The sequence below is a fragment of the Tamandua tetradactyla genome, chromosome 5 (assembly GCF_023851605.1).
Source record: "Tamandua tetradactyla isolate mTamTet1 chromosome 5, mTamTet1.pri, whole genome shotgun sequence".
Lineage (NCBI taxonomy): Eukaryota > Metazoa > Chordata > Mammalia > Pilosa > Myrmecophagidae > Tamandua > Tamandua tetradactyla.
In genome coordinates this window covers 8,481,360-8,494,486 of record NC_135331.1, presented here as the reverse complement: position 1 = coordinate 8,494,486, position 13,127 = coordinate 8,481,360, and the positions used below count along the sequence as shown (strand labels likewise).

Genomic DNA, 13,127 nt, shown 5'->3' with positions numbered 1-13,127 from the left:
ACTATACCAAACAACTGGCATTACAAATATATCAACTTGGAAATATACCAAGTAGTTGAAAGTGATTACAGTAATGTGATTAAATGATCTTTTCTCTTTCTTTTTTCAATTTTTAGATAACCCAGTTAATTATTTTTATAACATAAAAAATAAATTTACAGACACCCGCATGCTGCATCTTTGGTTTGGCTACCTCTTTATTTTAAAAAGTTGGAACAGAATGTATTTAGGTGTGGGTTCTATGTTCCAACTTGCCACAGTCCTCCCTCCTCCCTATTGCCTGAAGTTGGTGCCATCTCTCATTCATTTAACTTGCTTGACCCCAGAAGGCATTTGAATGAGTTCCCTGATTTATATAATAAAACCTCCATGGTATACAATTCACTATGTTCATCTGAGATGCTAAGCACACACATTTTAAATTCCTGATAGGTGGAGAGAGAATATTATATCATTCTCTTTTTATCATTAATTTAAAATTAACAAATCAATTTCAATTTATTGTGTTAAAGTTAACAATATCTAAGTAACAATAAAATTGTTCTTGGCACTTTCTACAGAGTTGAGTTGCTCAGGAAATATATGAGGGCTGCATTCACCAAGATTCACAAACAGGAAACTACTGTAGGTATTATAAGCAGAGAGAGATTTAATACAGAGATAGAGAGGCTTATATATTCGTTTGTAGGGCTGAGGGAACAAGCTCCTACCTGAGCCTCCCTTCAGTAATAGCATCCAGAATAACCCTCCAGAACTGACCTCCCAGGGAAAGGGCTTCTGGCCACAGTCTGTTAGGTGGAGAATCAAGAGACCACTCCCGGGTCCCTGAGTTCAATAACACATCATCATAGTCAGGAAGCTTCCATCATTGCACCTGCACCTGCTTCTTGACACCTGAAGCTGGAAACTGGATATTGGACCACCACTGCCCCCTACTGCTTGTTGGTATTTGAAAAAAATCATCCCCTAAACTTTCACATACATGGTGTCCTTTGATCCTCATAACTTTATCAGCTAAGTAAGGCAGGTGGTGTCATACCCTTTTCACAGATAAGGAAACAGAAGCATAATTAAGGTGACACAGCTATGTGTGAAAGTGGACTAGCAACCCTGGTCATTCCGAGGCCAGTTCAATTTATTTCAAATAACATGGAAAGAGAGCCCGGTTGGCATCTCATGTGTGACTCAAAGAGATAAATTACTATAATCCATCATGACTCATGCCGTAACAGGTGAAGTAGGAATACATCTGTCTGATAAGTACCAGGGAAGGTGCTAGTATCTGGAAAAAGGTTGTCTAGGAACATTTCAGAGAAGAGGTGAAGTTTAAATTGAGTTTTGAGGAGTTCGCCAGAAGACAAGGTGAGGAAAAAGTCCTAGCAGATGGCAAGAGCTAGGAAGCTACGGTGTGGCCGCAAGACTTTGGGGAACTGGGAGAATTCCAATTTTGGAGGATCTGGACAGAGTAAAAAATTTATTTTGTAGTTTAGATATTCTAGTCATAAAGTAAAATAAGAGGCATTAATGTTAAGTATCCAGAATCTTGATTTTTAAAAAAACATATGTAAACACTCATGTACTCACCTTCCAAGAATGAAGGTAAAGAACATTTCCAGGATCCCAAGAGTTTCCCTTGTGCCCCTTCCGAATCTACCTCAGCTTTCACTTCCACCCCAAATGAGCAGGGTGTGTTGGGGGGCGGCGGGGAGAAGCCAACATAAAACCTCGAAGCTCTCAGCTTCAGCTGCCACCTGCTATATTCTCCACTTTTATCGCGTCTCCAAATCTCTCGCCTTCTTTTTGGGTAACCCCAAGAAGGCACTGTCTGGCAGGAGAAGCTTCTTGATACTACCACTCCTTGGCGAATTCTACAAGAGATTTACTTGCGCGCGAGTCACAGAGGGACGATTGCTTTTGTTCCTTCGGAGCCGCCGTCTAGGATCGGACCGCGCAGAATCATCGTGTCCCTCGTCGGCCACTGTACGCCCGTTACGTGGCAGCTGCCAGCACCCGCCAATCTGCGGCGCCCGCATCAGCCCCCTTGGTTGGCGCAGCCGGAAGGGGCGGAGCCGAGGCGGCGGCGGGTGAGGAGGCAGCGGTGGCGGCGACTCTGGAGGCCGCATTCCCGGTCCTGGCCTCGGCCTCAGCCCCACCATGGTGACACTTGCCGAGCTGCTGGTGCTCCTGGCCGCACTCTTGGCCACGGCCTCTGGCTACTTTGTGAGCATCGACGCACATGCCGAGGAGTGCTTCTTCGAGCGGGTCACCTCGGGCACCAAGATGGGCCTCATCTTCGAAGTGGCCGAAGGCGGCTTCTTGGACATCGACGTGGAGGTGCGGGCGCGTTGCCCATGGCCGAGGCGGGTCGCGCGGCCGCTCGGGGGTTGGCAAGGTTCGGGGCCCGCGTGGGACCTGAGGAAGGGTGGAGCCAGGATGCCGCTCCCCAAGTCCTGGGAGGGGCCCAGGCCGTCCTCCGCTCGGCGCCCCCCCAACGGCCCTCTTCCCGCGGACTCCCGGGATTCTGGGATCCCCTCGGGATACGGAACCGTTGCTCTGGGTTATCCGCTTGAATGGCGGGTTCGCGTTGGAATTTCTAGCCGAGCTTTGTCCCCGAGGCGCCGCGTGTCAGTTCCGGGCCCAGAAGGCGCTTCCCAATCGCGGTTAGATGGTGGCAAGGCTGGATCCTGTCACCTACTGCTTTCTTTCATGATTGATGTTGGAACCGTGGCATGGAAACTTTTGAAAAAGTAAATCGAATCTGTTGAGGAATGTTAGGCAGACATCCGCGTTGTGGTTTTTTTTCTCTCTCGTGGAAACAACCTGAATGTTTTACACGATTTTGCACAAGCCCGTTGTCTCCAGATTATCTCGTTGAGCCATCTCTCACTGGGAGAGAGGTAGAGTTGGATTATGCATTTTAAGTGTAATGATTGAGGTGAAGTATCCGAAGAAACAAAATTATTTTAAGAAACGAGCGGTCCCTAAATCTCGGCCCATATGGTTTTTGTCAACCAAAAGGATGATTTACTTTTAATAGTCTTTAGGTAACCGGGTATATTAACATTTAAGTTCACCTTAAATGACTAATTTAAGTATTTTCTATTTGACGGTGACTATCAGTAGATCTAGTCACAAAATACACGTGAAGCCCAAAATTATGATTGTATAATGGGAGGAGAGACTGAGTTTACTAAGTCTTTAGAGATCAGCTGTTCCAGGTTTTATAAGTGATAGGGTCTTTATCATTGGAAATGACTTGAAGAAAGCCTAATTGCTTATTTGTGGCAGAAGTGGGATGACAACTTGGATGTTGTAGTTTCCAGTCTAGTTCATACTCTTAAATTCAGAGCTGAGAATTTCTACTACTTGGCAGTTGTCAATAAGGAAATCCTTGAAATATTACTTGATAAAATTTTTTGGTTTTTAAAGAGGTTTTTTTTCCTTGGATTTTGATATCAGCCATATTTGCATGTTTGGTGGTGGTGGTAGGCCACATGGGAACAATGTGTAAGTATAGCTTTTGAGCAGTTTACATGTAAATTGGTGCTTCAGAGAGCCATTTAGCCCACCCTTGTTTCGTAAGTGGGAAAATTGCAGCCCAGAAAGATTGCTGTCACTTACCCAAGTGGTGCTAAGTGAAAAATTACATTTTCTCGGTGAATTTCTCATTACCAAAATAGATTATAGATGAACTTTATAATTTAAAATTTTTCATGACATACCATCTATTTCTGTCTCTTCTGCCTCCAGATTACAGGGCCTGATAATAAAGGAATTTATAAAGGAGACCGAGAGTCCAGTGGGAAATATACATTTGCTGCTCACATGGATGGAACGTATAAGTTTTGTTTTAGCAATAGGATGTCCACCATGACTCCAAAGATAGTGATGTTCACCATTGATATTGGGGAGGCCCCAAAAGGACAAGACATGGAAACAGAAGGTGAGGTGCACATTCTCAAGATTTCTATCATATTCCAAGAGTTAATTTAAATTCGTACACTTTTTTATCCATCTGACTAGAAATACATATTTTGATTTCTATGTCAGGTTCATTTACTGCACTTAAAACCAAAAGACCTTTTGTGAAGTATACTTTTTATTTATCCAAATCTCATCATTAACAAGTTTCTTGAAGATAATAATTAGTTTTTAGTTCTTTGTGGTTGCCCCTTCTGGCAACTTTTCTTAGTCAGTTCTTGTTCTTGTGAGCATCTAGTTTGCATGTTTCTTAGATTGTTTGTTCTGTTAATTTGCTAGTATTGGTATATATATATCTTTATTTGCTCGTTTATATACATGACTGGTTTAGCTAAACTTTTTGTTGTTGGATTTTTGTGTTTATGTCTTACAATTTTCTTTAGGTGGTGGAGATACCTGGGATGGTATGTGTACTGCTGTTTGACAGCATCTTGTCTTTTTGTCTTCGCTGGCTAATGTCTAATTTTGCTTTTTTATTCCTAACCTCAGTTTGTTAGCATGGGAATGCTTTTCCTCTTAAAAAAGAAAAAAAAACAACAAACCAAGAACTTTGCAGTGAATTAGATTGATTGTTTTTTGTTAGTTTTTAAAATTTGATTGTCAGGTTATATGGTTTAGGTAATTTTTAATTAATAGCACTGGGAACACAGTGATTGACATTTTAGTAGTAAATCTTTGTTTCTATAAGGTGAATGTTGAAGAGTGGAAAGATTCAACTATAATTGGACAACTAAAAGCCATAATAGCAAACAGAACTGGTGACTTTGTAGGAAGTATTTTATAGGCTTGTTTTTACCACCATTAACTTTTTCTAACCTGAAACTTGGTTGAATAGGAGATGAAATTCTAGGAGCTACATCTAGATATGGTGGTAAAAACTCTTTCAGCCACGTCACAGTGAATAATTTATATCACTCAGCTGTCCAGCAGTGTGAACCCAAATTGGTTCTTTAGGTAGATTGCTTACAAGGTCACCACATCCAGTTTTTTTTTTTGGCATAATGCATGCCAGGAGTTTTAGAAGGTAGCAGTTCAACATATTTCATAGTATTAGCATAATAACAGTTTTCTTAGTTGTTGAGTACTGTTTTGTAAGGTTTGAATACTATAGATTAAAAAAAATAACTATACTTAGTAGTTTCTGTGCTCGCTTTTCAGGACCACTTACAGGGTAAGATTTACCAATTTTCAAGGATACTTTGGAGTTTTGAAAGGCTTTGTGTTGTTCATTTACTGGAAATTTGTCCTTTGTATAATAGTTAGAAAATGTTAGCTGGTGAATGTGAATGTCAGACTTCTTTAACACAATACCTAAAATTCCTATGTTTGCTTATTAATGTCAGTAAATGGCAGCTGTCAAATCAAGTCTTCCTCTAAAGCAGTGGTTTTCAGTTGAGGCATTTATGTCCACCCGGAGCCATTTGACAATGTCTAGAGACATTTTTGATTCTCCTGTCTGGTGGGAAGAGGCAAGGGATGCTGCCAAACATCCTACAATGTATTGGACGTTTCCCACAACAAAAATTAACTGATCCAAAATGTTAGCAGTGCTGCTTCTGAGAAACCCTGCTCCTGAGGTTCCATGAAGTGCATGGGCTTCTAAAGTGAAGCTGTGTAAGGGATGATTTGAAATTCTAGCCTAATTATCTTTAAATTGGTAGGGGTCCTTGGCTTTTCTTAAGAAATTTAGTATTCTCTTTGGCAGTCTGGAATCCCAGACGTGGCCCAATCTTGGGCAGTGATGGAGAGGGCTCCCCAAACCCCTGAGATTGAATTTTCCTTTGTGCTATATTTCTTTCGTACTTGTCTGTTTGTTCATTGTTATGACACTAGATAGAAGCATACACTATTTTTCAGCAGTGTTAATGTACCTTTTATTTATTTCTGGTTAAATAGTATACCTAGTTGAAAACCTTGATTGCTGAGAGCTTGTCTCTGTACTTACAGTGCCTGCTATTATCCACTGTAGTGAAATACTTTTTTGCTTGTCATAGAACATTGGAATTGGTGTGGATTTTCCTTAAAGTGTCATGTTTTTCTCTGCTCAGTTTCATAGAGATTAAAAGTCTGTTTGGGGGCTGCGCCTAAATTAACATTAAAGTTATATGGTTGTAAAGAGTAGACTTTTATTTCGGTTTAAATACTGATTTTATAGGGTTTTAAAATACATATATATTTATTTTGCATTTTCTCTTCTCTTCAAGTCTTTTACTTCTCTTTTTTAGTTAGCAGTTACTATAGTGAACTTTACTTAGCAGCAATTTTTAGAAGAAATTTCTTATGGTTAGTTATTTTCCTTTACTTAGTAAGATTGTCTAGTATGTCTCTTTCTCTGAAACTAGATTTCTCTAGTGGGAATGGACTTAAAGCTTTGAGAATTAAATTGTCATCAGTGATGCAAAATAATGCCTGAGTCATATGTAAAATTAACGTTTTCTTGTGTGCTTTTATAAGTATTTTTCAAAGAGAGACTACCAAGTATATGTTAATGCCTTTTCGTATCTCCCAATAGCTCACCAGAACAAGCTAGAAGAAATGATTAATGAGCTAGCAGTGGCAATGACAGCTGTAAAGCATGAACAGGAGTACATGGAAGTTCGGGAGAGAATACACAGAGCAAGTAAGTTAATGCTTTAACTTTGCAGCAATGTCTGGTGGCCACAAAATGGTGAGGAACCATATTGCCCAAGAGCTTATGTTTTCCTCATTTGGATGTTTTGCAAACATATCATACTAAAGCATTGATTTAGTAAAGCAGCTAGTCAAAGATATTCTTTGAGTATACATATTTGTAGAGCTTCATGTAGGCCAGTTTATTATTAAATTCATTCTAAACCAAAAAATTTTATTAAGATTCTGAACAAGCTTTTAAGAGCTTTAAAATGTATGGTCAGCCAAGTAGTAAGCTAATAGCTTTCTAAAAGTAGAAGGGAAAAATGTATCATAAAATGATATGGTATTGGTTTTTTTTTTTTTTTCACATGGGTAGGCACCAGGGAACAAACCCGGGTCTCTGGCATGGCAGGCAAGAACTCTGCCACTGAGCCACCATGGCCCACTCAGCATTGTTTTTTTTTTTGTTGTTGTTGTTTATTTTTTAAATATAACAACATACAGACACGAACATTCTTACCATATGATCATTCCATTCTTGTTACATGATCAATAACTCACAATATCATCACATCGTTGTATATTCATCTTCATGATCATTCTTAGAACATTTGCGTCAATTCAGAAAAAGAAATGAAGAGAAAAAAATTTGTATATACCATACCCCTTATCCCTCCCTTTCATTGATCACTGGCATTTCAATCTATTAAATTTATTTTAAAATTTGTTCCCCCTTTATTTATTTTTAATCCATATGTTTTACTCATCTGTCCATAAGGTAGATAAAAGGAGCATCAGATACAAGATTTTCACAATCACACAGTCACACTGCAAAAGGTCTGTCATTATACAATCATCTTCAAAAAACATGGCTACTGGACACAGCTCTACATTTTTAGGCACTTCCCACCAGCCTCTCCATTATACCTTAACTAAAAAGGTGATGTCTGTATAATGTATAAGAATAACATCCAGGATAACCTCTCAACTCTGTTTGAAATCTCTCAGCCATTGACACTTTATTTTGTCTCATTTCTCTCTTCCCCCTTTTTGGTTGAAAAGGCTTTCTCAATCCCTTGATGCTGAGTCCCAGCTCATTCTAGGATTTCTGTCCCATGTTGCCAAGAAGATTTACACCCTGGGAGTCATGTCCCATGTAGAGAGGAAGAGGGCAGTGAGTTTGCTTGTTGGGTTGGCTGAGAGAGAAAGGCCACATCTGAGCAACAAAAGAGGTTGTCGGGGGGGGGGGGGGTGACTCTTAGGCCTAATTTTAAGTAGGCTTAGCCTGTCCTTTGTGGGGATAAGTTTCATATGAACAAACCCCAAGATTGGGGGCTCAGTCTGTTGCTTTGGTTGTCCCCACTGCTTGTGAGAACATCAGGAATTCTCCACATGGGAAAGTTGAATTTTCCCCCTTTCTCACCATTCCCCCAAAGGGATTTTGAAAATACTTTTTTTATTCACTGTTCAAATCACTCTGGGATTTATCAGGGCATTACTCTGGACAAACCTACAAGATCTCACCAGCATTGTTTTTTTTATTTTTTACTTTTTAAAATTTTTTATTGTATAATATAACATATATAGAAAGCTAAGAAAAAAAGCAATAGTTTTCAAAGCACTCTTCAACAAATAGTTACAGAACAGATCCCAGAGTTTGTCATGGGTTACCATACTGTCCTAGTTTGCTGGCTGCCAGAATGTAATATACCAGAAATGGAATGGCTTGTAATAGGGGAATTTAATAAGTTGCTAGTTTATAGTTCTAAGGCCAAGAAAATGTCCCAGTTAAAGCAAGTCTATAAAAATGTCCAATTTAAGGTACCAACAAGAGGCTACCTTCACTCAAGAAAGGTCAATGGTGTTCAGAACTTCTTTCTCAGCTGGAAAGGCATATGGCAAACATGTCATGCTAACTTCCTCTCCAGGCCTCTTGTTTCATAAATCTCCCCCGGGGACATATTCCTTCTTTATCCCCAAAGGTCCCTGGTGGTGTGGGCTCTCTGCTTCATGGCTCTCGGCATTGTCATCATTCTCTGCTCTCTCAGAATCTCAGAGCTTTTCCAAAATGCTTCCTCTTTTAAAGGATTTGAGTAAAGTAATCAAGACCCTTCTGGAATGGGTGGAGTTATTTCTCCCTCTATTCAAAAGTTCATACCCACAATTGGCTGAGTCACAGCTCCACCAGCATTGGTTTTTAATCACGCACCTGAAACATTTGTGCTAGTGTGATTAATATAACATACTAAGATTTAGTTTTTTTCCTAAAATGGAAATCTTAGTTTTGTTAGAATAGAAAACACCAAAGCATTAATATAGACAGTCACTAGGTAAAGATTGGTTTGGGTTCCCAAGTTTGTAAGTTGGGAACTTGGGATGTATTTTTTTTACAGAAACAGTGATAACTGAAATCCCATGTCTGGTTGTAAAAGCTTGGTTAGCCCGTGATACAGCATTAAATATTGTCCCTTTGTGTTTAAAATTAAGAAGTACGATGCTGATACAGGTTAAATAATGTATTTCAAGTCCAGGTCCACACCCATTGTTCAGTGTTTTACATCCTCCAAAAAGTTCTTTAGGATAGATCTCACTGGGAGCAAGCCTTGTTTCCAAGTGCATAGTGATTTATATCAGAAATCTTGGATCTGAGGATGGGGTAAGGACTGGAGAGAAGGGTGACTCAGATAAACACAGCTTGAATTGCTTTAAGGTATGGCTTCTGTTCTTCCCACCCTTTTATATCCATTCTTGCCACTTATGGACACCTCTGGAATAATGTGTATTATCCCTCTGGATGTTTTATCCCTCTGGAATAATGTGTAATATACCAACCTGGAGAAGAGGACCCACCCACTCAGCCCCTATCCCCTGCCTTTTTGGAGGTGGGCTAAAGCATGGGATGGGCCAAGGCTGGTATATAAACCCTCCCTCTTCTACCATGATTCCTTCTTTCCTCCATTCTTAACCTCTTCACCCTGTGGGGCTTCCATTTTCTCTCTGTTACCTGGCAGGGAGCCATTTGTTGGTTACCTTGCTTTCGGGTGAGGACCAGCCCATTCTGGAGTAAGGAAGATACTGAAACAGTTTACCAGCTAAAGGCTTTCACTGCTCTGCAGTTTTAACTAGTTCGGGCCAAATAACCTTAAAAGTATAGGAGGGAAACACAGTGGCCGGAGAGAGCACCTTTTTTTCAGTCTGTGGGGGCATTCCAACTGTATTCTCTTATCCTGAATTGGAGCTGAGATACTCCTGTATTTCGCAATAGTGGACTTAATAAGTACTAATGTTAGAAGTATTTGTAATTTATTAAATAGAATTTTCAGATATTCATTTTAATTTTGGAAATTAAATGGTTCACACAGTGTCACAATGTTGTTTTTTGTACCTGTTCAGATAATCCTCAGAGATGAATGTGGTAAGATTTTTTTTTCCTATTGTGTTGCTTCTATATCACCATTATTTTCCTATTCTGTGCTTCAGTATGTTCTATAAGTGAAGGGAGATATAAATATTTTTTTTTTACATTCACAAATAAGAGACCATATAGTATATAACTTCTCTCAGATTATAATCTTTTATCATTAGAGAAAAAAGTTAACACATATTCAGTTATAAAATTTGGAAATACAGAAAAGTATAAAGAAATAATTAAAAATTATTCATAGTCTGCCAGCAAAGATAATCATTAATAACATTTTTGTATTGATAACATTTTAGTTATAAATACAATTTTAGTCTGTTTTTCTTTCAACCTTTTTTCCCCTAGAAATAGGAATTTTTATATAAACTATTTTGTATAAACAATTTTATATACTATTTTTCTCTCAGACACTTTTAAGACACTTCTAAGAAGAGCGTTCGTCTCTGTGCCTTAAAGCATCTTTTAATGGTTGCTTAGTATTTTGTAGTATTTACTTAACCATTCCGCTTTCAAAAACAATCTTAAAATGATAAAATTATGCCAGGAATTAGTAAGTTTTCAGCAGAAGAAAACTTCGTAGAATTAGTAGTAAATTTTTAGTTATTTTGGTTTTTAGAGTTCTGGTTAATATTCCTGGGTATATGTCTATCTTACTGTGAAAAATCACATGCCTTTGAGTAACTGTAAGTTAATCCTTCTGAAAACTTATTAGTCTCATAGCCATTACAATTCTAGTAAATTTTTGTATAAATGGTACGCATGCACTAAAATATTGGCAGGCACTTATTCAGCTCATTAATACTATTATATATATTTCTAATTGTAATTTAACATTAGGTTTTTGCAGAAAAATCAAGCTACCTAGTAGTTTAAAAAAAAGTAAAGGTCATAGCATTTGATCAGAGACTTGAAAGAATGTGACAGTGATTTGAGCAGAGTAAATTAATATAGGGTAGTCACCGCTATTGCTTTAAGGATGAAACACTGAACTTGAGAATAGGATAAATGATGACAATTGTCAAGATTTGTCTCATATTTGATAGTCCGGTAGTAACTGTCAGTATTAGTCCAGGAAATGAGAAACCTCTCCTATCTAGAACAAATGCCATGTACATAGTAGCATAGTAGGTATTCAATAAATATTTGTTTAATAAGTGTTAAAGGAAAAAGACACAGACTGACACTTTTGACTTTTGTGGATAGTGCTTTTTGGGTAGCCCTGATCTTGAAATAATCCCCACCTCACCCCCCTTCCCCCTTTTTTTCTCCTGATTTTGCCTAAAGGTTTATAATGAAGGACATTTCAGTGGTGAGGGAGGAAGAAGGTTGGATTGGGTTTTAACCCTAAAAGTGTCATTGGACGAGTCACTTTTCTTCTTGTTACCCCTTTGTGAGAAGTATGGGCTTGGCTATACTCAGTGAATCCTTAAAGGTTCCTTTTAAATCTAAAATTCTCTGCTTCTAAGAATGTTGAGTTGCATGGAGACAAAAGACTAAGTTTTTAGAGTACTAGGAAGAGTGTATAAAATAGTACTTTCACACAGGGTAACGACAGGGATAATTTATGATGCTTATGCTTTTTTTTGTTATTGTTTGTTAAATTTTGTTTGTTTATCCTCAACAGTCAATGACAACACAAACAGCAGAGTGGTCCTTTGGTCCTTCTTTGAAGCTCTTGTTCTAGTTGCCATGACATTGGGACAGATCTACTACCTGAAGAGATTTTTTGAAGTCCGGAGGGTTGTTTAAAAGCCTTTGTCTCATATCTTACTGTTTACCACACAATAATGTCACTAGTTTTTCTGTTTTTATTTTCTGAACTGTACATTCACAGCTTATGTTTCTTTGTTATTAATAGTTATAAGGGGGGAAATATCTTTTTAGGGAAGTTATAATGAATATTTGACGTTTTATTGGCATTAGTTCTTATTTGAATTTCCCAATATACAGTTTTTCCAGAGCTCAAACACTGTAAATGAAATATAAGAGTATAGTCTTTTTTTCTTTTGTTTTTATAATAAAATGCAGTTTAAGTCAGTGCAAGGGCTGACGGTACTTCACTAAAATGACTGCATTCTTTGAATCCCTCTCATGCAGTTCAAGTCATTAAAGATTCATTTTTTTGAGTTCTTATGGGAAACAACCAGTCTGCTTCTTGACATTTTCTGCCAGTCTAATGGGACAGGTCTCTGACTTTGGAGACTGTTACCATAGTTGGGTACTTTTCTACTTTCTTGTTTTTGCTTTAAAGATAAGACTTACCCCAGTATGCATTTCCCCCCCCTAAATTTTTACATTGAACCTTAAGACTCAATCACCTCCACTTAAATTGATGACACAAGCAGCTAGTAACCATTTTTTGTTTTTTTTCCTAACCTTGTAAGAAGTCTCTTAAAGCCAATTCTCTGGGTTTTTCAGCAAATGGTAGCTCTTTTTTTCTTTCTGTGCTGGTATGTCCACTTTCTCTGCTCTTGGCACGAGGGAAGTATATAGACACGCAAATGGAAAAATCTGGATTTCTAATGCCAAAGGGTTAAAGCCTCTTGGATTTCATTGCAATGATATACAGCCACTATTTTATTTTTGATCAGTGGCATTTTTGGCCACTATTTAATTAGTGTACTGAACATCAGTGTCAGTACTAAGGTTTTGGTTTTGTTTCTCTTGGGTCTTTCATTTTTGGCACATGTGGATTTTGTATAAATGAAATGACTCTCTTGGTCTCTGATGATGGATTTAAAATTAAAGGAGCATCTGGTTTGGTGTGGGGATGATCCAGGATTATGTTGTGACTGACATGTATTAGTTACTTGTACATTTTTTCTGGATCTTTGTAAGGGGAAAACTACAAGTAACGAGTTTTATATAATTAATTTAAATTTGTTACAGGTTTTCATGTTTAGGAGAAACAATTTTTTTTTAACTTTGGTGAAAATACTTGCAACAGTTTTTTGGTAAGGTGACTGTGTTTCACCTTAGGATAACTGTTGCATGCCGATTATTTTTGTGTGTGTGAAAACACTTCAAAATTGAATTAAAAGATGTAAATTTAAAATTGGTTGTGTATCAAAATGCCCCAGGTTCAGTAAATAAACAATTCTTTTTAAAAACA

General features: G+C 38.1%; 1 protein-coding gene and 1 long non-coding RNA gene across 2 annotated transcripts in view; one reads left to right on the top strand and one right to left on the bottom strand.

Annotated features, from left to right (window-relative positions):
* LOC143683530 (uncharacterized) overlaps positions 1–2,520 on the bottom strand; it is a 20,668-nt gene extending 18,148 nt beyond the window's left edge. Inside the window, exon 1 of the long non-coding RNA XR_013175516.1 lies at positions 1,585–2,520. This is a non-coding gene — a long non-coding RNA (uncharacterized LOC143683530). The remainder of the gene's footprint in view (positions 1–1,584) is intronic.
* On the top strand, positions 2,046–13,127 carry TMED2 (transmembrane p24 trafficking protein 2). Its single transcript, XM_077159629.1, has 4 exons — positions 2,046–2,334; positions 3,751–3,943; positions 6,494–6,601; positions 11,640–13,127. The coding sequence occupies exons 1-4, from the start codon at positions 2,155–2,157 to the stop codon at positions 11,762–11,764; spliced, it is 606 nt and encodes a 201-aa protein (XP_077015744.1). The 5' UTR covers positions 2,046–2,154; the 3' UTR covers positions 11,765–13,127.